Below are 23174 nucleotides of genomic sequence, written 5' to 3' on the forward strand. Positions count from 1 at the left end.
AGCTTTCTGTTGATGTATGCATCTCAAAATTCTGGAAAATTTTCTGAACACAGCTCCGCCGTCTTCGCGAAGAAGATGGTGGAAACCACCGCTGGCCATACGCGTATCACTATGCGCCATACGCGTATCACTATGCGCCATACGCGTATCACTGAGCCACCACTGGCCATACGCGTATCACTGTGCGCCATACGCGTATCACCTGCAGCATGTTTTCAAACTTAAAATCCATTTTATTTTTCCCTACAATTTCCATATGCATTGTTTTCCAAACTTCAAAAATTCATAAGTTCTTCATTTTTTGTCCAAATTTGATGAGACTTTTTGCATTATTCTCCTTGTGATGTGTAGTTTTTTATGGTGATTTTTAATATATTTTTTTCACGTGTAGAAAAATAAATTGCCTAGGGTTTTCTCATGTATGTCCATTTTTGATACATTTTGGTAATTGATCCATGAAATGCTCATATCATAAAATAAATTTGTGCCAATTTTTTGTGATGATTCCTGACTGGTTGATGGTCATTTATATGTAAATTTCATGAATTTTTGATACCTGGTTAGAGAGCAGCAAATTCTGGAACTTAGGTGTGACAATTTGTGTCACACCTCTTGATGTCAACTTGTTGAATTTAATTGGATGACCTATGCATGTTAGAATTGAATGAAATTTGGCATGGTGAATTGTTGATATGTTAGGATGTTGTATGAATTTTTGTAGGATTTTTCACTGTATTTTCAATTTAATCTTGATTTTTCATTTCTGGTTGTTGAAATTGCAAGCTCATGTGATACATGTTGGTAGATTGATTGGGAAATCCTCATATTGTATTGTATGGCCATGAAATTTGATATGCATGAACTAGACACATGTTAGGACCTCCCTGTTTTGGTCTCATCCATTTCTTTTTAGTTTCCAATGAGATATGAATTTTTGAAGTGGATGTATGCATTGATGGTGTGAATTGGAGCATGAAATTGTGTCTGTTTTTGTTGATTTTCATTGACATGGTTCCATTTGCCCAATTGAGCTCAAATTTGACATGGTAGACCTTGATTGACCCCTGTTTAGGTGTATTTAATTTGAGATTTTTTTGATGTGTTTTGGCATGGCTTTGAATGCAATACTTCTGTTTGTGTGTTTGATGCTTCATTTGAACCAATATGGATTGTTTTGTGCATAAATTGAACTTGATGGATGATATAAACATGAGACCAAGGATGTTTGCTCTTGTTTGATGTTAATTTGATGTTGGATGGTGGATACCTTGCTGTTTTAACTTTTTTCTTGCTTTGGGACCCTAGGCTTGGCCTAGTGGTCTAGTTGCTAATATTTGCTTGATTTTTCAGGATTAAAAAGCAATGCACATGGAGAATGATTCAAATCAATTTTAATTGATGTTGTGGATGTTTGTACACTAACATAACATTGTTTTGTAGGTGTTGGAGCTTGGGCTTAAGCCTTGAGCTGGCCTTGTGTTGTGTATAGTTTGACTGTTTAACTGTTTGCTGTACAATTTGTCTGATTGAATACTGACTGAGTTTGATTGTTTCCAGGTACTTTAGTTGCTCAGTTCCTTGTGAACCATTGCTTTGCTTTGCTTAAGCAACTTGCATTTGAGGTATAACCTTCTTACTTCATGTAGTCTGGAGACCCGGCTGTTACCGGGCCGGGCAAATTGTCTGAAGTCCTCCTTAAGAGGCAATGCTTGTGTATGTTTATTTTTAAGCCCAAGCAGGAAAAGTCCTTCAAGTAAGGCAATTGGTGGAAGGTAGGGGCAAGCAACCTGTCCCCCACTATTCAGTTGAGTCTTCTCCTTGCTCCCATTACATGGTTGTAGCATTGAGATCAAAAGCCCAAGATCTGTTGTGTCAGAGTCATCGAGTATAGAAGGGTTCCCCTATTCTGGACCCATGCTCATTTGTCAGCTCTCCCTGGTTAGGGATATGAGCTGTGAGGTCTGATCCTCACTTCATCCTTTCATCTGCTTCACCTTAGCCTCGTAATGGCAAGGTTAAGAGCAAACACAGCCTGTACAGACGATTGCTTAGGCAGTCAAACCTGATTGATTGAGCCCCCTTGTTTGGCTATAGTGCGTGTTATGTGGATATCTGATTGACATGCTTGTTTGAGATACCTGTTCTCATTTGATGATATATGATTGTATGCTTGTGTGCTAGCTTCTTTCCTGGTTAGGTTAGTTTGCTTATGCAAGTAGGATAGAAAACCGAACTTAGGGTTAACTTTGCATGACAACATTAGGCTCGAGTCTCAGCTCCCTAGTGTCGTGTTTTTCCCTCTGTTTCTGGTTAGGAGAGAGTTTCTCCCCTGTTTAGGGGAACTACATCGCCCTGATCCTCGTGCCAGACGAGGTATGTAGGCAGGTGGTCGTGCGAGACCACTCCGGGCAACCTTTTTCTTTTTTTTGCGTGTGTTTACTTGTTATCTGATTGTGTTTTGGCTCGGATGCCGACGTAAGCCCAGTGATTGGCAGTCGGGCTCCACGTTTGCCCCTTTGAGTGCGTTTTGGTTCGGATGCCGACGTAATTCCATCCAGTGGTTGTCGGGCTCCATGTTTGCCACCCTTGCATGTTTGTGTTGTTTTGTGTTGTTTGGCGTGCGTAAGCCGAACTACAGTGGCTCTGATTCTTGTTCCAGACAAGATATGTAGGCATAAGGTGCGACGCCTTATCGAGCCCGTTTCTCTTAACCCCACCTGCGTTCCCTGTGTGTGTGTGTGATGTTTAGCAACCTTTTCTTTATTCTAGGACGTGGATCCCGTCGAGTACGACGGACGTGAGGGGTGCTAATACCTTCCCCTTGCGTAACCGACTCCCGAACCTTTTCTCTCTGGTCGCGAGACCATGTCTTTCCAGGTTTCTCTGAGCGTTTCCTTTCCCTATCTTGGGATAAATAACGTTTAGTGGCGGCTCTGTGTGTTTTTATTTTTAGGCTCGCCGGTTGATTTTTCGCAGGATGCGACAGCTGGCGACTCTGCTGGGGACATTCTGATGTAGACCTATGCTGGTCCATCGTCCCTAAGCGAGTCTCTCCTAGCGTTTTAGGATTGGTTTGGGTTGCTTATTTTGTATTATTTATTGTATTTATTATTCTAACCAGTGTGTATATATTTGCATTAAATGTTTGCATGCATCATACTATCATGTTGTTGTTGTCCTCTGCAGGTGGTTCTGTTGTGTGGGGTGGGTGTTCTGAGTGGGGCTAAAACCCAGGCCCGAGTATACACCTAGGACTAGTGTGGTCTCACGTTGCCTCTTTCATGTTAAGTCAACATGTGCCTGGCGGCGTGATGTGCCACAAGCCGGACGAGGCTCACTTGATAGTGCTCATCTCTGTGGATATTCCGCTTTGTTTGAGTCACTCCATTTGAGTTGTTGACTCTGGTGACCGATCTTTTCCCGGATTTTTTGGTTTAGACGATCTTAAGGGAGCTACAATGGCACACCCGAAAGGGCAAACCCATTGAGTATCTCTGCCCGATTGTCGAGACCATTATCCGCCTTAGGATGACTTGATTAGAACTTACCTGTGAGGGGAGGGTTGTTCTGTCAGATGTTTGTTCAGATAGCCTTCAGATGGTGACTTTTGATCTGTGATTCAGAGACATGATTATAAGTCGGATTTATGGTCATGTATTGCCGTGACGCCGGAGTGCTGTCCGTGACTTATCAGTGGGGATCCGTTTATTTCGGATTCCCCGGGCCGAGATATTTTATCAGTGGGGATCCGTTTATTTCGGGTTCCCCGGGCCGATTCAGATAAGGGTGATGTGTCTACTCGGATATGGTTTGGTGATGATGGTGATGATGATGTATCTGTCTTCCGTTTATTTCGGAACCCGTGGGTCAGAATTGGGATTGTACATTCCTCAGATGGTTATGATCAGTTCAGAGCCCAGATTCAGTGCAAATGATCAGATGGCTTGGAGGATGGCAACGCATTGCATTCATTCATCAGCATCATTACATTTTGCATTAATTGCATCTAACCCATGTTTACCCATATGCAGGGACACTTTTGATCGAGATTCTGGTTGAGAGATTTTCTGCTCCAATATGAGGACCGGTTTGAAGAACAATATGGGATGCCTCATGAAATAATATTACATTCTGGGACTCGATTTAATTAAATTATATTATTATTCGCTTCAATTTATTTCATTTTATTCGATACTACTGGGTATTTTTCCTTCTATTTATCTCAGGTAGCTTATTTGAAGCATAAGTGAAAAAGGAAGAAAAGGAGGTGCACAAAGGAACGAAGAGAAGCAATTTCACTAAAGCCCAACCCAAAACTACAAGCCATGAGCGTTGAGCCTGTGACGACCGCCACACAAGGTGTGACGAGCGTCACGCCCTGCTGCCTTGTGTTACGAGCGTAACACATGGTGTGACGGACGTCACACCATTCTCCTATATTTTTGGCTTCAGAAACGCAACAGAGGCACGTTGATGCCTATTCTTCCGCTTGACTCCGGAAACGTGAAGACCAATTACGCAAGGCACTTTTGGAAACGGTTAATTAAGTGGATTAGTATAAATAGGACCAATTATGGAACCCTAAAAAGTTCAGAATTTTTCCCAGTTTTTGGCATAGCTTTATTTTTACTACTTTCTATTTTTTTCAGCATTCTACCTTTATTTGCAATTTTTATTTTTCTTTTCCAGTCAATCTTTCAGCACTTAATTAATTTTTCACACAATAGTTTCTACACCGGAAGCTATTGTGTATCTTTTGCTGGATCTAACCTTACGTTAGATCCTAGATTTTTATTCCTTCACTTTTTATTTTCCTGTCCGATTGAAGAATTCAAGAACAAATCCAACCGGTCTGTGGTGGAGTGTTCAAGATTGCCATTAATTATTTAGGTTCTTTAATTATTGTTTGAATTTATATATGCCCTGCATTATTGTTTATTTATATGATTTGCCTGAGATGGATTTATCTAAGCATGATGATTGTTTAGATCTGTTTAGCATGTCCGGCTAATTTATTTAGGTATCGGTATGTAAAGTAAGCGGAATGAAGGAATCAAAACTAAGTTGGCTTAATTACGTTTAAAAAATAAAATCACTCTTTTTATGGTCTCAATTTACAGGTTTAATACCAAGGTTTTTGTACGAGAGTAAAAGACTAAAGAAGTTAAAATTAATAGAACGAAAGTTTGAGTTTTTAACTGGACAGTGTAAATTGGACATTAATTCTAGATCAGGGCGAAAGCAATTTTTAGAGTTAATTAAATTCTAACCTTTTTTCAAAAAGTATTTTTAAAAGTTAAATGTGAGAACGAGAGTTAAGCATTTGAATTTAATTATATAATCTAAGTCAACAGAGCGAGAGTTTGAGACGAGGGTGTTTAAACGATTAGTATTTTCTTAAAAAGAGGTTCTATAGATTTTATTGTTTTCAAAAAGTGATTTTGGACTTAACTAATAAGTGACAGCTACGTTAATTTAAAGTCATGGTCTATTCAACAGAGCGAGAGTTTGAGAGAAGACTTTTAATCAATGGTGTCCACTGAAAAGATTTATTTTAAAACCAAGAAACCAACGAAGACTTGATTCCCTAATTACGACGAACTACATACCGATATCTGTTTAATTGATATTTAACCTAGATCTTATTTTAGTTTTAACTCTTCCCCCAAACAATCAAAGTATCATCCGCCTTAGCTTTACGAAGTAACCTTAGAAAACGGTATATCGATTCATAAGTCTCTGTGGGATCGATATCTTTTAAAACTACGCGATAGAACAGTGCACTTGCAGTTAGTACCCCAATTCGACTCATAAAGTCGCGATCAAGTTTTTGGCGCCGTTGCCGGGGACTTTTATTTAGTCGATATCGTAACTCTTCTATTACGCTGTAGAGACTAAGGCAATTTTTATTTCTTCTTTTTTTTGTTGATTTGTATGCCACACACTCGCTCACAAGGCGATCCGTTTTACTTACGAATCAACGACATCGAACTATATCTCCGAGTCTTACGACGAATTCGGGAATATCGTGCTGCAAACAATCTTCCTCCTATTGAAATTCCTGATCTCAAAAATCTTCTTCCTTCACCGATACCCGAGATGGCAGAACCAGCTCGTGCTCTTCGAGATTACGCCGCTCCATCGCAAGATGAGCCGCATTCGAGTATTGCTCCACCCGCAATCGAAGCAAACAACTTCGAACTTAAGCCTTCGCTGCTACAGGCAGTGCAACAGAATCAATTCTCTGGAAATCCCACCGAGGATCCAAACCTCCATTTATCCGTATTTGTCCAATACGCTGATACTGTTAAAGCTAATGGTGTCACTTCAGAGGCAATTCGACTTCGTCTTTTTCCTTTCTCGTTAAGAGATAAAGCTAGAAGATGGCTTCAGTCTCTTCCTTCCAACTCAGTTACCACATGGAACGAGTTGAAGAAAGTCTTCCTTGCCCGATATTTTCCTCCAAGCAAAACAGCTATGTTGAGAGCCCAGATAAATGGATTTAAACAGAAAGATAACGAGTCTCTTTTCAAAGCATGGGAAAGATACAAAGACATGATGAGACTTTGTCCACACCATGGTTTAGAGGACTGGTTAGTGATTCATAGCTTCTATACCAGGAGGAAAATTTGTCATAGATAAAGCCTTATGCGATTTAGGAGCCGGTATTAGTGTTATGCCTTTATCCATATGCAAGAGACTTGAAATGGGAGAATTAAGACCAACTAAAATGTCTGTGCAACTGGCAGATCGTTCTGTTAGATATCCTGTAGGAATTCTTGAAAACGTTCCCGTGCGCATAGGTCAATATTCCAACCGATTTTATAATTATGGACATTAAAGAAGATGAAGTTACACCTATTATATTGGGAAGACCATTCTTAGCAACCGCCGGTGCAATCATAGACGTAAAACGAGGACGACTCACTTTCGAAGTAGGAGAAGAAAAAATTGAGTTCATTTTTTCCCAATTTTTGAAAGCACCTGCAATAGAAGATACATGTTACTTCATGGATATCATCGATGAATGCATAAAAGAAACAGAGTTAGAAAATGACAAATTGTCTGACTATCTTGTAGAAGACAAACTCAACCAATGTTTAGCAATAACACCGGACCCTACGCAATGCCTTAAGAAACCAACCCTAGACCTGAAAACACTTCCCAAAAATCTGAGATATGAATTCCTAGACTTAGAACTTGAACGACCAGTGATAGTTAATGCAAACCTAGGAAAGCTCGAAACCGAAAAACTCCTATATATCTTAAGAAAATATCCAACCTCACTAGGGTACAACATCACCGATCTTAAAGGAATAAGTCCTTCTATTTGTATGCATCGTATCATGCTAGAAGAAGACTGTAAAACTTCTAGGGAACATCAGAGGAGACTAAACCCGATCCTGAGTGAGGTAGTGAAGAAGGAAGTAACCAAGTTATTAGAGGCAGGTATCATATATCCTATGTCTGATAGCAAATGGGTTAGTCCTGTACACGTAGTACCAAAGAAAGGAGGTATAACAGTTATCGAAAATGAAAAAGGAGAAACTATAACCAAACGAATCGAGTCGGGATGGAGAATGTGCATTGACTATAGGAAACTAAACGAAGCAACCCGAAAAGATCATTTCCCTTTACCATTCATTGACCAGATGTTAGAACGATTAGCAAAACATTCTCATTTCTGCTATCTAGACGGTTACTCAGGCTTCTTTCAAATACCAATTCATCCTGATGACCAAGAAAAGACAACATTCACGTGTCCTTTTGGCACCTTCGCTTATAGACGAATGCCGTTTGGTTTGTGCAATGCTCCTGCAACCTTCCAAAGGTGCATGATGGCGATATTCGCTGATTTTCTCGAAAATATCATGGAAGTATTTATGGACGACTTTTCCGTATGCGGACAAAGCTTTGAAGAATGTCTTGAAAACCTAGAAAGAGTTCTAGAACGATGTGTAAAAGTAAACCTAGTACTTAATTGGGAAAAATGTCACTTTATGGTACAAGAAGGAATTGTTTTAGGACACATCATCTCAAATAGAGGAATTGAAGTAGACAAAGCCAAAATAGAAGTAATCGAAAACCTTCAACCTCCGAAAACTGTGAGAGAAGTACAAAGTTTCTTAGGACATGCCGGTTTTTACCGACGATTCATTAAAGACTTCTCTAAAATAACTAAACCTTTGATCGGACTATTGATGAAGGATGCTGAATTCGTCTTCGATAATAAATGTTTAGAAGCATTCCAAACGCTTAAACAAGCATTGATCTCCGCACCCATAATGCAGACACCAGATTGGAATGAACCATTCGAAATAATGTGTGATGCCAGTGATTACGCCGTGGGAGCTGTTTTAGGACAACGAAAGGATAAAAAGCTTCACGTCATATATTACGCAAGTAGAACTCTAGATGAAGCACAAATGAATTACACCACAACCGAGAAAGAACTCTTAGCAGTAGTGTTTGCACTAGATAAGTTTCGTTCTTACTTGGTCGGAGCTAAAATAATCGTTTACACCGACCACGCTGCTATCAAGTACCTCTTAACAAAAAAGGATGCTAAACCTAGACTCCTTAGGTGGATCCTGTTGCTACAAGAGTTCGATCTGGAAATCAAAGATAAAAAAGGAACTGAAAACGTAGTAGCAGATCACCTCTCTAGACTTGAAAACCTGGAACCGGAAACAACATCGATCAACGATGATTTCTCGTACGATAAACTTATAGCTACTTTGGAAGAAAATAAAGCTGATAAACAGGTAGAAACCACCTTAGCTATATGTGTTACACCATGGTACGCTGATCTCGTCAATTATTTAGCTGTCGGAATAGTTCCACCTACTTTATCCTACCAGCAAAAGAAACGATTCTTCTATGACATAAAACACTATTACTGGGATGACCCTTTACTTTTCAAAAGAGGCCCCGATGGTATTTTCCGTCGGTGTATACCTGAAGAAGAGGTAGAAAATATAATCCAACACTGTCACTCCGCTCCTTATGGTGGACATGCAAGTACATCCAAGACCTGCTCCAAAATCCTACAAGCCGGTCTTTATTGGCCAAACATATGGAAGGATGTGCATGCGGCTATCAAGAAATGTGATAGATATCAACGCACAGGAAACATATCTAGACGTGACGAAATGCCACAAAAGGGTATTTTGGAAGTAGAGATTTTCGACGTATGGGGGATAGATTTCATGGGACCTTTTCCACCTTCCTTCGGTAACAAGTACATACTCGTAGCAGTTGACTACGTATCAAAATGGATTGAAGATATAGCTTCTCCAACAAACGACACACGAGTAGTAACTAGACTCTTTAAGAATATAATATTTCCAAGATTTGGTGTCCCAAGAATAGTAGTCAGTGATGGTGGATCGCATTTCATATCTAAGGTACTCAAAAAACTATTGTTTAAGTATGGCGTAAGGCATAGAGTAGCGACACCTTACCATCCTCAGACCAATGGGCAAATGGAAGTGTCTAACAGAGAAATCAAACGAATATTAGAAAAAACAGTCGCCACCTCAAGGAAAGACTGGTCATTGAAACTACCAGAAGCTTTATGGGCGTATCGAACCGCTTACAAAACTCCCATAGAGACAACCCCATTTAAGCTTATTTATGGAAAATCCTGCCACCTCCCGGTAGAATTAGAACATAAGGCCTACTGGGCTATTAAAAATCTAAATTTAAACTATAAGGCCGCCGGTGAAAAGCGAATCCTTGATATAAACGAATTAGAGGAACTTAGACGAGATGCTTACGAAAATGCCAGAATCTACAAAGAAAGAACAACCCAATGGCATGATAAGCGCATATCAAGGAAAAACTTCAAACAAGGCGATACAGTCCTGTTATTCAACTCTAGGCTAAAGTTATTCCCGGGAAAACTACGATCTAGATGGTCAGGTCCCTTCCAAATCACCAATGTTTTTCCCAGTGGAGCGGTGGAAATTAAAGGAAAATCCATTGAACTGTTTATCGTAAACGGGCAGCGTCTAAAACATTATCATCATGCAGAGAACATTGAAGATTCACAAGTCCTGCACTTAGACGTAGTGCCCCAAAATTTTATAGATTATATTTGATAGTGTTTATGTCGAGCTTGCGACATTAAACAAAGCGCTTAGTGGGAGACAACCCACAAATTTTCTTTATCTTTATTTTTATTTCTTCTTTAATTATTCTTCTAAATTTTAATTAGTATTCATTCTTAATTTATTTTAACTTATAATTTTTTTTATTCTTTTCTTCTTTCGGCATTTGGCCAAATCCTGACTAAAACTCTTGCTTTTCTTTTCTCTAGCTAACACTAACCTGATGGGACAAATTGATCGTATGGGTATCAAATTCAGAGGGAAAGCTCAGAAACAAAAGTTTGAGGAACTAGCAGAGAGAGAGATGCTACCTAGTTTGTATGCTGATGACTGGGCAATGACTGCCCTTGGACTAAGAGAGAGTGTCTTGTATTTGCTGAGTCAAATAGGGTGGGAAACCACTCCTATCCATAGACAATTCGTCACTTACCGGAGACTGACTCTAGAATTCCTTAGTTCTCTGATCTATCTACCCAGCCATGGAAAAGGAATAAGCAGAGGTTTCATCCAGTTCAGAATGTTCAACATGGAGTATCAATTTAACATTCAAGACTTTACCAACCTTTTAGGTTTCCCTACCTCTTTTGATACATTCACAGTGAGCCAAGAAGAACTTTTTGAATATAGAGAACTTGAACACTTTTGGGGAAGCTTGACTGGAAATGACGATCCCGAGGAACATGAGTTTCTTTCTGGAAACATACATAACCCGACCTTTCGTTATTTCCATAAGATCCTGGCCCACACCTTATTTGGGAAGAAGTCAAACAGTACCTCAGTTTCACGTGATGAACTCTTCATCATATTTTGTGCTTCCCAGAATCGTCCAGTAAACGGTGCCACTTTTATGTTGGCAAAATTTGACCGCCTTATCCAAGATGAACGAGCACCAATTCAAATAGGCGGCTTGATAACCATGATTGGTAATGCTATGGGATTACGTCAACCTATGCTTGACTTAAGCCCTTTTTGTGGCATTGCGACTATGAGTATACCCTTCCTCTTCAACACTATGTTTATAGCAAACCTAGGGTCTGAAGAGTTTGAGCTTATAATTAACAACCAAGTTCTTTGCCTATTCACCTTGCCTAGTCCAAGGACTAGTGTTCGTAACCGCAATAACTGGCTCTACAACCTGAACGGAATACCCTCTCCTGCTAGATCTACTGAATCCATCCAGGACTATGAGATTTGTGACGACCAGATCCCTTATGCTGAATCTGACCCTCAGACACCATCTGGTTATTATGATATTGATCCTCCTCCTCAACCTGTCCCGACCGAAGAGTCGGCAATACCTGATCCTAGACATCATGTGCCCGGAGATAATTATAACACCATCATTCAAGCCTTGATGTCAGAACAAGACGCCCTCAGAGAAGAGTTAGCTAACATGGGACAAGAATTTCTGGGATACATGAACAGTATGACAAATCAGTTCCACGAGTTGCTAAACCGTGTTAACTCCTTTGCTCCTCCGGCCAGAGATCATGCAGATGGATAGATGTTGTTTTTCTTAGTTACTTAGTTTTAGTTTAGGTTATTCATTAATTTTGTTTCAAATTATTTTAGTATTTGTTTTTCTTTCGCATGTTTGCTTTTGTCTTCCAATATTACATTATGATTATTTTATGAAGCTATTGATTTATTTTACTTTCTTATGACTTATGCAATATCTATCAATAATGCTCTCTACTGTTGCTACCCACATAACTTATTAAAGATATATATATATATATATATATATATATATATATATATATATATATATATATATATATATATATATATATATATATATATAAATTATGAAAGTAGAATAGCATACAAGGCAATTTAAAAATATCACAATAGCAAAATAAAATAAACATATGCATAACAAAATAACAACAATAAAATATAATGATAAAAACAAAGTACGTTGCAAGAATGAATGTGTGACGAGCGTCACACAATCCATTACGGTCGTCACACCAAGCACCTGTGACGCCCGTAACACCCCTGTCACGAGCGTGACACCTTCAGACTATGTGAATGTTACTAACCGTTGGAGACACGACCGTTACACCACCCACTTTTTACCTTCCCCATTTATTCACATTTACCCACATTTATTTACTTTTCAACCACTCACTTTCCAACTTCCAAATCTTTTCCTATAAATACCCACCATACCTTTCTTCATACACCACAAACCATTCTATAAAATCAATTTCATTTCCATTCTCCCATTATTACCTCTTTCAAACCACTTATCGGTATGGCGGGAAACCAAGATTTCGGAAATATCATTTTTCGATCAAAAGATGAAAATTATCAAAGGGAGCAGTTTGAGCGTTTCCAACAGCGAGGCGTCCAATCCACCAGGTATCCTGATTTAAATTGTTTACAAGAATTAGGATTACTTCAAGGTATAGAATGGATGCTTCGCCTCGCTGATTTAACCTTTCTTTGCACTCATAATCAACCTACCTACCCCACTCTCACCTTAGAATTTTTAAGTTCTTATTCGTACAACACTCCTACCGGTGAAGACGAGTACTTAACCGGTACCGCAACCTTCCGAATGTTCAACACCGAGTACTCCCTATCCCAAAACCAATTGAGCACCATGCTACAATTCCCTGTAGAAGGTCAAGTCCACCTTAGGATACCTCCGAACTCCCAGTGGCATATAAACGCCTTCGACCTCTTTAGAAAATTTTCCGGTGTGGAAACCAACAACTGGGATGTATTACTTGCTTCGCATATACATAACCCAACCATCCGGTACTTCATCCGCATCCTGCAAAACACTATTTTTGGTCGACCGAACAACAGCAAAGTCAACGCCAAGGAATTATTTTTCCTCCACTGCATCTTTGCAGCAGATACACAGGTAAACGCTGTCTCCTTCCTATTTCATCATATCCGCACCCTATGTGCTAGAGGCCGTCAACCTTTTGTAATCGGTGGATTAATCACCACCATAGCACTTGGCTTAAATCTTGGGGATCGACTTCAGAATTTACAATCTCTCCCACCCTTATTGATGGATATAAGCTACTGTCGGTCCAGCCGCCTAATCAAAAACAGGGTAGGCGGAGGGTATTACCTTATGGTGAACAACCAGGAAGTCCCAAGCGTTGTTTTACCCAACATTGCCCTAACAGATGTCACCAATCCCAACCGCCACATCTATGATCTGAATGCTCCCGAAGCTACCTAACCTACGCAAGCAAACCCGCCTTCAGACGAGTTTGCAGAAATGGAGCAAGGTGATCAGGTTCCTGCACAACAATCAGTCCCGCTCAACCCTTCCGATAATGCAGCTGGTCCATCCTCACGACGTCGTCGACGAAGAAGGCCAGCAACCAACGACGACATCATGGATGCTATCGATGGTATGCAAGCGCAGAATCTCGAAGTGATGCAGATGATGCGCCAGATGCAACAACAACAGGAAGCAAGAAATGCCATAACCGACCAGCGGTTCGCTGAGTTGCTCAGCAGGTTTGACGACTTAGACGTACGTCAACGATCACCAGGTCCAAGAACCAGAGGCGGCAGGCAGCATTGATTTTAGTTTTTTTTCTCTTTTCTATTTCTTTTGTTTTCTTTTGAAACATTGGGGACAATGTCTCATTTAAGTGTGGGGGGAAAAACCTTGTTCTTTAAATCTTCCCTTTTCAAGTATGTTATCTTTCCCTTGTCATTGTTATTTCTCTTTCTTATTTAATTTAATATAAAAAAAAAATATTTATTATAATATATATTTATTCTAAATTAAGTCCCTAGTGTGAAAATTTTCCATTATCTATTCCCCTCAAATTTTCATGAGCCATAACAAAAATTTAACACAATCAATAAATATAAAGGTTGTTTATTTTATCAAACTTGAGTGAAATCAAGACAAATTATTACCGCCCCAACGCTCTAAACAAACCTCAACATGTTAGATCAGAAAGGTACCTGTTATACAAGTCCCTGGACTTTTAACGTTATAGTAACCTCGAGTAGTTTATACAAGAAGTCAGCACCATCTTAATAGCAAACTACGTGGAGGACCGATGAATATAAGTGAATGATTCCCAAAATAAATAAAAATAAAAAATATATATATATATATATATATATATATATATATATATATATCAGGAAATGCACTAACTAAGTTAGGTGATCCTTACCAGATCATTTAATCTAAAGGTTGCAGATCATACAGAAACATAATACGAAAGATCCACTATGAGTTGGTTCAGCAGGTATCTGGTGCTGAACTTGGTAGGGCGAACTACGGTCCGATCCCCCGCAATTTGCAATGGACCAAGAAATGAAGTTATCCGACTAATGTACCAGAGCTTCAAGCTAAAAAAGGGATCAGAATCACTAACCGGTCACTCCACTATGTGCGCGAAACGATAAAGGGCTTAATGTGATTTCGCTAGAATGAAAACGGGTGAAATAAGAGAAAAAGAACTAGGTTGGTTATAATAGCATGACTCGAACTGGTTTGCATAAAGTGAGGTTATCTGAGGTTGTAACGGTAGTTCTTGGTGTCAAGATTAAACTCAAGTTATTTCTAAACAAGGTTTACTTGCAACCTGGTACAAATTGATGTGTGTTTTGAAATTTCATCTGGCTAAATTTTTAAACGATTTCTATACTGTATCTTGCTTGAGGACAAGCAAAGGTCTAAGTATGGGGGAGTTTGATAACATGAAATAATATCACATTCTGGGACTCGATTTAATTAAATTATATTATTATTCGCTTCAATTTATTTCATTTTATTCGATACTATTGGGTATTTTTCCTTCTATTTATCTCAGGTAGCTTATTTGAAGCATAAGTGAAAAAGGAAGAAAAGGAGGTGCAAAAAGGAACGAAGAGAAGCAATTTCACTAAAGCCCATCCCAAAACTACAAGCCATGAGTGCTGAGCCTGTGACGAGCGTCACGCCCTGCTGCCTTGTGTTACGAGCGTAACACATGGTGTGACGGACGTCACACCATTCTCCTATATTTTTGGCTTCAGAAACGCAACAGAGGCACGTTGATGCCTATTCTTCCGCTTGACTCCGGAAACGTGAAGACCAATTACGCAAGGCACTTTTGGAAACGGTTAATTAAGTGGATTAGTATAAATAGGACCAATTATGGAACCCTAAAAAGTTCAGAATTTTTCCCAGTTTTTGGCATAGCTTTATTTTTACTACTTTCTATTTTTTTCAGCATTCTACCTTTATTTGCAATTTTTATTTTTCTTTTCCAGTCAATCTTTCAGCACTTAATTAATTTTTCACACAATAGTTTCTACACCGGAAGCTATTGTGTATCTTTTGCTGGATCTAACCTTACGTTAGATCCTAGATTTTTATTCCTTCACTTTTTATTTTCCTGTCCGATTGAAGAATTCAAGAACAAATCCAACCGGTCTGTGGTGGAGTGTTCAAGATTGCCATTAATTATTCAGGTTCTTTAATTATTGTTTGAATTTATATATGCCCTGCATTATTGTTTATTTATATGATTTGCCTGAGATGGATTTATCTAAGCATGATGATTGTTTAGATCTGTTTAGCATGTCCGGCTAATTTATTTAGGTATCGGTATGTAAAGTAAGCGGAATGAAGGAATCAAAACTAAGTTGGCTTAATTACGTTTAAAAAATAAAATCACTCTTTTTATGGTCTCAATTTACAGGTTTAATACCAAGGTTTTTGTACGAGAGTAAAAGACTAAAGAAGTTAAAATTAATAGAACGAAAGTTTGAGTTTTTAACTGGACAGTGTAAATTGGACATTAATTCTAGATCAGGGCGAAAGCAATTTTTAGAGTTAATTAAATTCTAACCTTTTTTCAAAAAGTATTTTTAAAAGTTAAATGTGAGAACGAGAGTTAAGCATTTGAATTTAATTATATAATCTAAGTCAACAGAGCGAGAGTTTGAGACGAGGGTGTTTAAACGATTAGTATTTTCTTAAAAAGAGGTTCTATAGATTTTATTGTTTTCAAAAAGTGATTTTGGACTTAACTAATAAGTGACAGCTACGTTAATTTAAAGTCATGGTCTATTCAACAGAGCGAGAGTTTGAGAGAAGACTTTTAATCAATGGTGTCCACTAAAAAGATTTATTTTAAAACCAAGAAACCAACGAAGACTTGATTCCCTAATTACGACGAACTACATACCGATATCCGTTTAATTGATATTTAACCTAGATCTTATTTTAGTTTTAACTCTTCCCCCAAACAATCAAAGTATCATCCGCCTTAGCTTTACGAAGTAACCTTAGAAAACGGTATATCGATTCATAAGTCCCTGTGGGATCGATATCTTTTAAAACTACGAGATAGAACTGCGCACTTGCAGTTAGTACCCCAATTCGACTCATAAAGTCGCGATCAGTATCACACAATCACATCATTCCACCTGTTAAGGATACATGTGATGTCGGGCCTTCTGATGTTAGGGGTACCTGATGATGATGCGTCGTCGTCGCCACCTCCTACAGCTGATGCTAATGACCAGCAGCGCCTCCAGATGATTGTAGTTATTATGGATAACCTCATGGGTTTGATAAACCCAGATTGCGAGGTGTATACTAGATTATCTCGGGCTGCACAGTCCATGGGATGCCTATTTAGACATCTTTTGTATATTATGTACTATTTATATTATTTGTATATTACTCAGACATCTTCATAACTTTTTATTAGATAATACTTTTGATCTCTCATTGATGCAACATCAACATTAACTAACATTTGACAATGAATTAAATGATTTAAGAAAATAATAATAAATAAGAAAACTTAAACATTATCAGATGATTCTGAACGTTTCAGCATCTTAATTATGTCGTCAACAGATCTTGAAATCTTAGCATCTAACTTGATCGGCTCATTTGTTATCCTAGGGCAAAATGATCTCCACATATTCTTCACATCTTCATCGCTCTTCAACTCAATAAGATTGGATTTCACCCTCCCGTCAATATCAATCCAATCTTCACGAAACTTGATTTTTCTCACTTTTTTATTTTCAATATTAGACAACAATTCATTAAAGTTGGACGTCAATGCAGTGAGAGATGTGATTCCATCAGGAAGCTGAAACACTACGGGAGGTAAAACTCCGATGAAGTACACTTCTATCTTAATCAAAAATTAAAAAAGAGACGTTTTTTGAGATGTTTTTATCAAACAACAGGTGACCCTTATATTTATACATCTTTGCATTTACTCTGGACCACACAAATTGTCGGTGTAATCACAATCATCAAAACTATCGAAAAAATATTGAGCATTTAAAATTTCAAATAAATAACACTATTGAAAATTTCACTTTGGTTAAAATTTCCAATATCAAACGGTAAATTTTAAAATTTCTAAAATTAATTGGAATTTACCAAAATTTTTGAAATTTCCAATATATCAAAAATTTACAATATAGTACGGGAAATTTTGTTTTTACCTACTAAAAATTTCATTCAATTTTAAATAAATGACAATTTTGCCATTTTAAAAGTATGGGGTGCCAGTGGGAGTGGAAGTTAAAATCTCCAACATTGTTCCTCAAAAAGTCATCATGGTTGATTTTCCTTGAAAAAAACATGTGTTACCAAATGGAGAATGAAACAAAATGGTGCTTTCATATGCTATGCATCGATAGGAAACAAACGATATGTCTGTGGATTGACGAGGAAGGTTTGAGCAGCGAAGAGAAGATTTAAATTTTCAACACTAGTTGGAGCATCAACTTAGTTGCGGTTGCCACACGCATGTCAATTGTAAGCATTGGCAACTTTAACAATCATTTATGGATTGAAATAAAGAGAGGGGTTAATGTCTCCTTCATTTGTAATTATGGGGAATTATTTAGGTACTCTCTTTTTCTAAAGGACTAAATTGAATCTACACATTTTTTTAGGGATTGATGTGGGTTATAAAATGTGGAAGGTAAGGAAACTTTACCATGTTAAGCAACACTCTTCTTATGAAGGAATAATTTTATGTTTCCAGAAATGAAACTTAATAAACAAGATTTAATGTAAACAAATTAGTAAATTCAAAAATACTTTTAAGAACTTGGAAGTTTATAATAGGTAATGGAAGCATAGGTTGGTTATAATGGTCTTGTGCAACTTCTTCCATCATCTTCTCTACTCTTGTCAAGTTCTCAATCTCCTCACGAGCCTATAAAAAGTGAAGAATTGTAAGTACAAAATCGATACATGGCCTAAAATGTTGACAAAACTTATCAAAATTTGTGAAGAAGGTCAACCGAACAGTTAGTAGTAATGGTCAGTCATTAAACAGTTAATGAATGAAAACCATGAAAATGGAGCAATGACGCATAGAAGGAATAGAAACGATAGCAATGAAAAAGGGGCTTCTAAGGAGATCATGGCTTTAAAAGCTGAAGTTAATGACATGAGACTGGAGCTGGATAATTTGCATGAACAGAAAACAAAGTTGGAGCTCTAAAATGAGTGAAACCAGATGAAACATGCAGAAACCTAGCAAAGATGGAAATTTTAAACACATTGACAACCCAGATAGCTGATCAAGATAAAACTATAAAGGATCATGCATCAACTATTGACTGACAAAACATAATCACATTGAATAGGTTCACGTTGGTTCAGCGATCGGAATAAAAGAAAATAGAAGAATTGGCAGAAAAGTTGAGGAAGAAAATGGAAAATAGCAGCTGCAAAAGTTGAGGAACACGGGGAATGTGTGTATGTGTGTCATGACTCATGAGCAGTGTGTAAAGAAAATGAATGGGGAAATGAAACTAGTATCATCAGATCATCCAATAAACAAGATCAAATGTAAAAAAATAGGTAAATTCAAAATTACTTTTTGAATTTTGAAATCGTAATGCAAACATGCCCTCAGGTTGATTAAAATGGCCTTGCAGCTTCTTCTATCATCTTCTTTACTCTGGTCAACTTCTCAATCTCCCCAAGAACCTAAAATTTGTGAAAAGTTTGTAAGTAAAATAATGATTAATGGCTTAAAATGTTGACAAAATTTGTGAAGAAGATTCATCCAAGAGTTAGAAGCAATGCCAAGTCATTATGGCAAAAATGGTGCATATCTGGTACAGTCTCAATATTAAAAAAATATATTGGTACCACATGCTTCAAAATTCAAATCAAAGCAAAATTTGCTTAATTAAAATTATAACCTCCAAGGTCACGTCCTCTATTGTAATGTCATCTATGTTGTCATAACCCAACTGAGAAGCTACTTCTGTAAAAAGAAAGAAATTATTTTAGGAGTCGAGGTAAACCACCTCTTGCCGGCAAAAAACGTAAAACTGCCCAGAAAGGTTATATAATATATACTTTGAAGTGAGATAATTGCATCAGCTGCAGCATATCCGCTTTTGTACTCATCGTATATAGCACCCAGTTCATCCATTACCTGATATCATTTAATGGAGACATTAACAATTAGGTTTTAGATTTACCGGACATGGAAGCTTGTAAACATATATGATTGAATTTAAACAGTAAATCAACCTCTGGGTAAGATCCTGAAGTAGATATCTCAAATGAAGGAAATTGAATCTGATTTTCGGTTACATCCCTGGCCACAATGTCTAAAGGCAAATCTATCCACAATGTAATCCCGTGTCTCAGGAGTGCCCTATAACAATGTAAGAGCATGTTAAAACAATAATGATGTTTAAAAAAATATCATTTTGTAAAGAGCAAATTATCATTTTGGTCTCTGTGAAGTTGGGTCACTATAGTTCTTTAATGTATTGAAATTACAAAAACATCCTTGAGTGTGTCTTTTGTTAGTAATTCTAAGGACTAAATTGCCTATCGGAAGACATATCCGGAGACCAAACTAACTAACAAAAGACACATTTGACGACCAAACTCACTCAAAGATGTTTTTGTAATTATGTCAAATTCAAGGACTATATTGACAAATGCCCAAAATAACGATTTACTCTTCAGTAAAGGTAGAAAAGTGAGTTCACAACTAAATCCATACAAATTAGTATTATTTTGAACAGCACCATTTCCAGCACAAACTACTAGTCGACCCATAGACGACAATTGCTTTAGCACTTCAGTCTGCAGTATTTGACATGTAAAACATAAGTACAACCTATAGTCTAATTCATCAGAGATGATTGATGTATATGAGCATCTTTATCCTGAAATTAAGTGAGAAGAAGAACACATCAGCTCAACAAATTAGAAGAAATTTGTTAAGTAGGAATAGGATAGAATCACACTGTTCTGATACACAGATGAAACACAATGAGTACATAAACATGAAGTGAGATCTTGTTCGGATAAACAACTTAATTAAACTCTTATAGCATAAGCCCTTATGTATAAGCTATTTCTCTAACAAACAGCGAGTTGAAAATTGCTTATTGATATGTTATAAGTTGTTTGTATAAGTTCTCTCAAATAGTCTCACAATTATTTATACTAGTAGATAAACGCACATAAGTAAATCCAAACAGGCCCTAAATCAGTCTGAGACAATGAATTACCTCAGAGTCATTGAAGCCTGCTTCATCACTCTCTTTTAAAGATTTTGCAACTGATGCACCGCCTACAGCTTCTTCCACCAAATTATCGCTGATCAGAGTACATAATCATCAAGTTTAGATAAAAATTGGAAGCTACCTTATATACCTAAAATAAAACCTTTTACCAAAGAATAAACAGATACCTGTCAAAATAATAATATCGCAATACATCAGCCAGCAGTTTTCCTAGATTGGTTTTAAAAGAGCTTTTCATACCTTCATCAAATAAATCAGGTCAAATCACAATAAGCCAGAAACGCCGAAAGCCATTATTTGTGTGAGTTAAAAGCTATTCTTACCAACCAAAAATATGGAAGAGCCTTTCAACTCAGGGGATAAATCTGCTGCTTTCTTCTGAATCAAAGGTTAACAGTTAAAATGTGAGTTTTGATTCAGAAAGACCGTAAATCTCAGGGTCAAATACATATATAGATAGAAACAATAATAACAAACCCAGGTATGGTTGTGAGTTGAACAAGAAGAGTAATCTCACCATGGCCTCAAGAGATAAATCCGTGGCAGCAACCTTAGTCACTGTAGCTAAACGAGCAGAATAAAGTAAGAACATCAATTTCTACATTACCACTTTGAAAGGGATCCTGCTTTTCTATTTACTTTTAGAGGGTAGAATGATAAATATCAATAGTTGATGGGGAAAAAAAAAAACTTTCCCTAGTCACTAATGCATTTACAAGCACAAAAAATGCACGAATATACTAAAATTAAAATACCAATAATTGATATTATTTTTTAGAGTTCAAATTTATTGATATAGTATTTTCTTATCAATAGTTTTTAGTTTATTTTAGTCTATACCACCGGTACCGAGTTTGATTCCTGCTAATTAAAAATTAAAAATATCACCCGGCCCACAGGGCTAAAGTCCGTGTACCGAGTTTGATTCCTACTAAAAATCACTCGGTCCATAGGGATAAAGTCTGTGTATTATTCTCATAATTGAAGGGTAGAAAGAAAAAAAGTATCCTGAATGTCTGAATGCTTTTGAATTCATTATAGTTGAATTGACAAACTATAAGTGACTTAACAAACTAACAAAATTCCCTAACTAACATAACAAATTAACTGAATGATCACTTAGTCAATCTAATATAATCAAACCCAAAGTCCTAATATGGTCTAATAGGCTGTAACTCTTGTATACGGTTATCGGTAATCAAAAAGTCAAGTAATGAAACTTTAACATCATCGAATTCTTTATAACACCGACACTTCTGATCAAAGGCATATCTAGTGTCCGACACATTAAGAGCGTGTTTGGATATACAGTTTATTTGCAACTTATAGTTCAAGTGTTTATCAAAATAAGCATTTATGAATAAGCTTGCATAAACTATTTTCCCAACAAAACATAAAGTAAATTTATACCAATAAAAATTACAAAACTTATGCCGGTAGATAAGCTCAAATAAGTCGATTCAAACGCCGGTAGATAAGCTCAAATAAGTCGATTCAAACGCCGGTAGATAAGCTCAAATAAGTCAATCCAAATAGACCGTCTACTCTTCAAATTTCATAATTGTTGTTATAAATTTCCCCAGATAACTTAATCTTGTAAACAGTATTTAATTCTGAGATTATAATTCAAAATTTGGTAAACATTTTAGACCTACCAATGAATCCTAATGCATGAATTTGAAATAGTAAATAATGAAATTAGGTTGGGAAATAGAGAAAGAGATAGTTACATGGAATAGGAGAGGTAGCGTCTGGTAATGAAGAAGAATTGATGGAAGAGTTTGTTTGGCTGCGTCGGAATCGGAAGGGAAGAGAGGTTGGAAAGTGGAGAATTGATGAAGATGAAGATTGAAGTGAGAAGGAGCAGCAGCAACTACGTGTCAGAAGAAGATGACTACTCTCCATCGGAAGCAAAAGCTACTTTTTCCTTCAAAAATAATCACTTATCTATCTTTCTATCCACTCTACTGTTTCACCTGATAATTCATTAATAGCAGTTTAAATAATGTACAATTATATTTTACAATTATATTTTATTTTTAAACTAACTGCTAACTTAATAAATTTCAATTATAATATACATTAATAAGTTATTTTAACAACAAAAATGCAACATGTAAAAAAAATTGGCTAGAGTTGTCTCTCAATTATTACAAATTTATTACAAATGTTATGATAATTGATTGCATCCTTATCTAAATTAGATAGTTTGATCATTTCAGAGTAGTTTTTTGTTTCGTAAAAGGACAATTGATAATTCTATTATCCTTCAAGAAACAATTCATTGTATGCGTAAATTTAAAAAGAAAAAGACTGACATAATGTTCAAAATAGATCTTGAAAATGCATATGATCGTGTTAATTGAGATTTTTTAGAATTTTGTTTGAAGTGAAATGAGTTTTATCCCATTATTATAAAGTTGATCATGCAGTCTGTATCTAGCTCTTTTATGTCTATTCTTTAGAATGAGAGACGACTATTAAATTTGGTTTCGACTAAAGGATTACGACAAGGTGACCCCCTTTCACCCT

At 37.0% G+C, this 23174-nt stretch overlaps 1 protein-coding gene and 1 non-coding gene across 3 annotated transcripts; both read right to left on the minus strand.

Moving 5' to 3' along the window:
- Nucleotides 1-6477: 6477 nt before the first annotated feature.
- Nucleotides 6478-6584, minus strand: LOC127116264 (small nucleolar RNA R71). Its single transcript, XR_007801225.1, has one exon. It is a non-coding gene; the product is annotated as a small nucleolar RNA R71 (small nucleolar RNA).
- Nucleotides 6585-18072: 11488 nt separating this feature from the next.
- On the minus strand, nt 18073-22617 carry LOC127126664 (probable inactive shikimate kinase like 1, chloroplastic). Of its 2 annotated transcripts, none has more exons than XM_051055632.1 (11): nt 22373-22617; nt 21160-21200; nt 20966-21020; nt 20810-20882; nt 20628-20715; nt 20114-20196; nt 19630-19756; nt 19453-19531; nt 19293-19357; nt 18962-19074; nt 18073-18292 (listed from the first exon to the last, which is right to left on the minus strand). In XM_051055632.1, the coding sequence occupies exons 1-10, from the start codon at nt 22545-22547 to the stop codon at nt 19006-19008; spliced, it is 855 nt and encodes a 284-aa protein (XP_050911589.1). In that variant the 5' UTR covers nt 22548-22617; the 3' UTR covers nt 18073-18292; nt 18962-19005. The 2 variants fall into 2 exon arrangements, with proteins under 2 accessions (XP_050911589.1, XP_050911583.1); XM_051055626.1 differs by having other exon boundaries at nt 21160-21206; nt 22373-22616.
- Nucleotides 22618-23174: the final 557 nt, after the last annotated feature.

The sequence above is a fragment of the Lathyrus oleraceus genome, chromosome 1, assembly GCF_024323335.1.
Source record: "Lathyrus oleraceus cultivar Zhongwan6 chromosome 1, CAAS_Psat_ZW6_1.0, whole genome shotgun sequence".
NCBI lineage: Eukaryota > Viridiplantae > Streptophyta > Magnoliopsida > Fabales > Fabaceae > Lathyrus > Lathyrus oleraceus.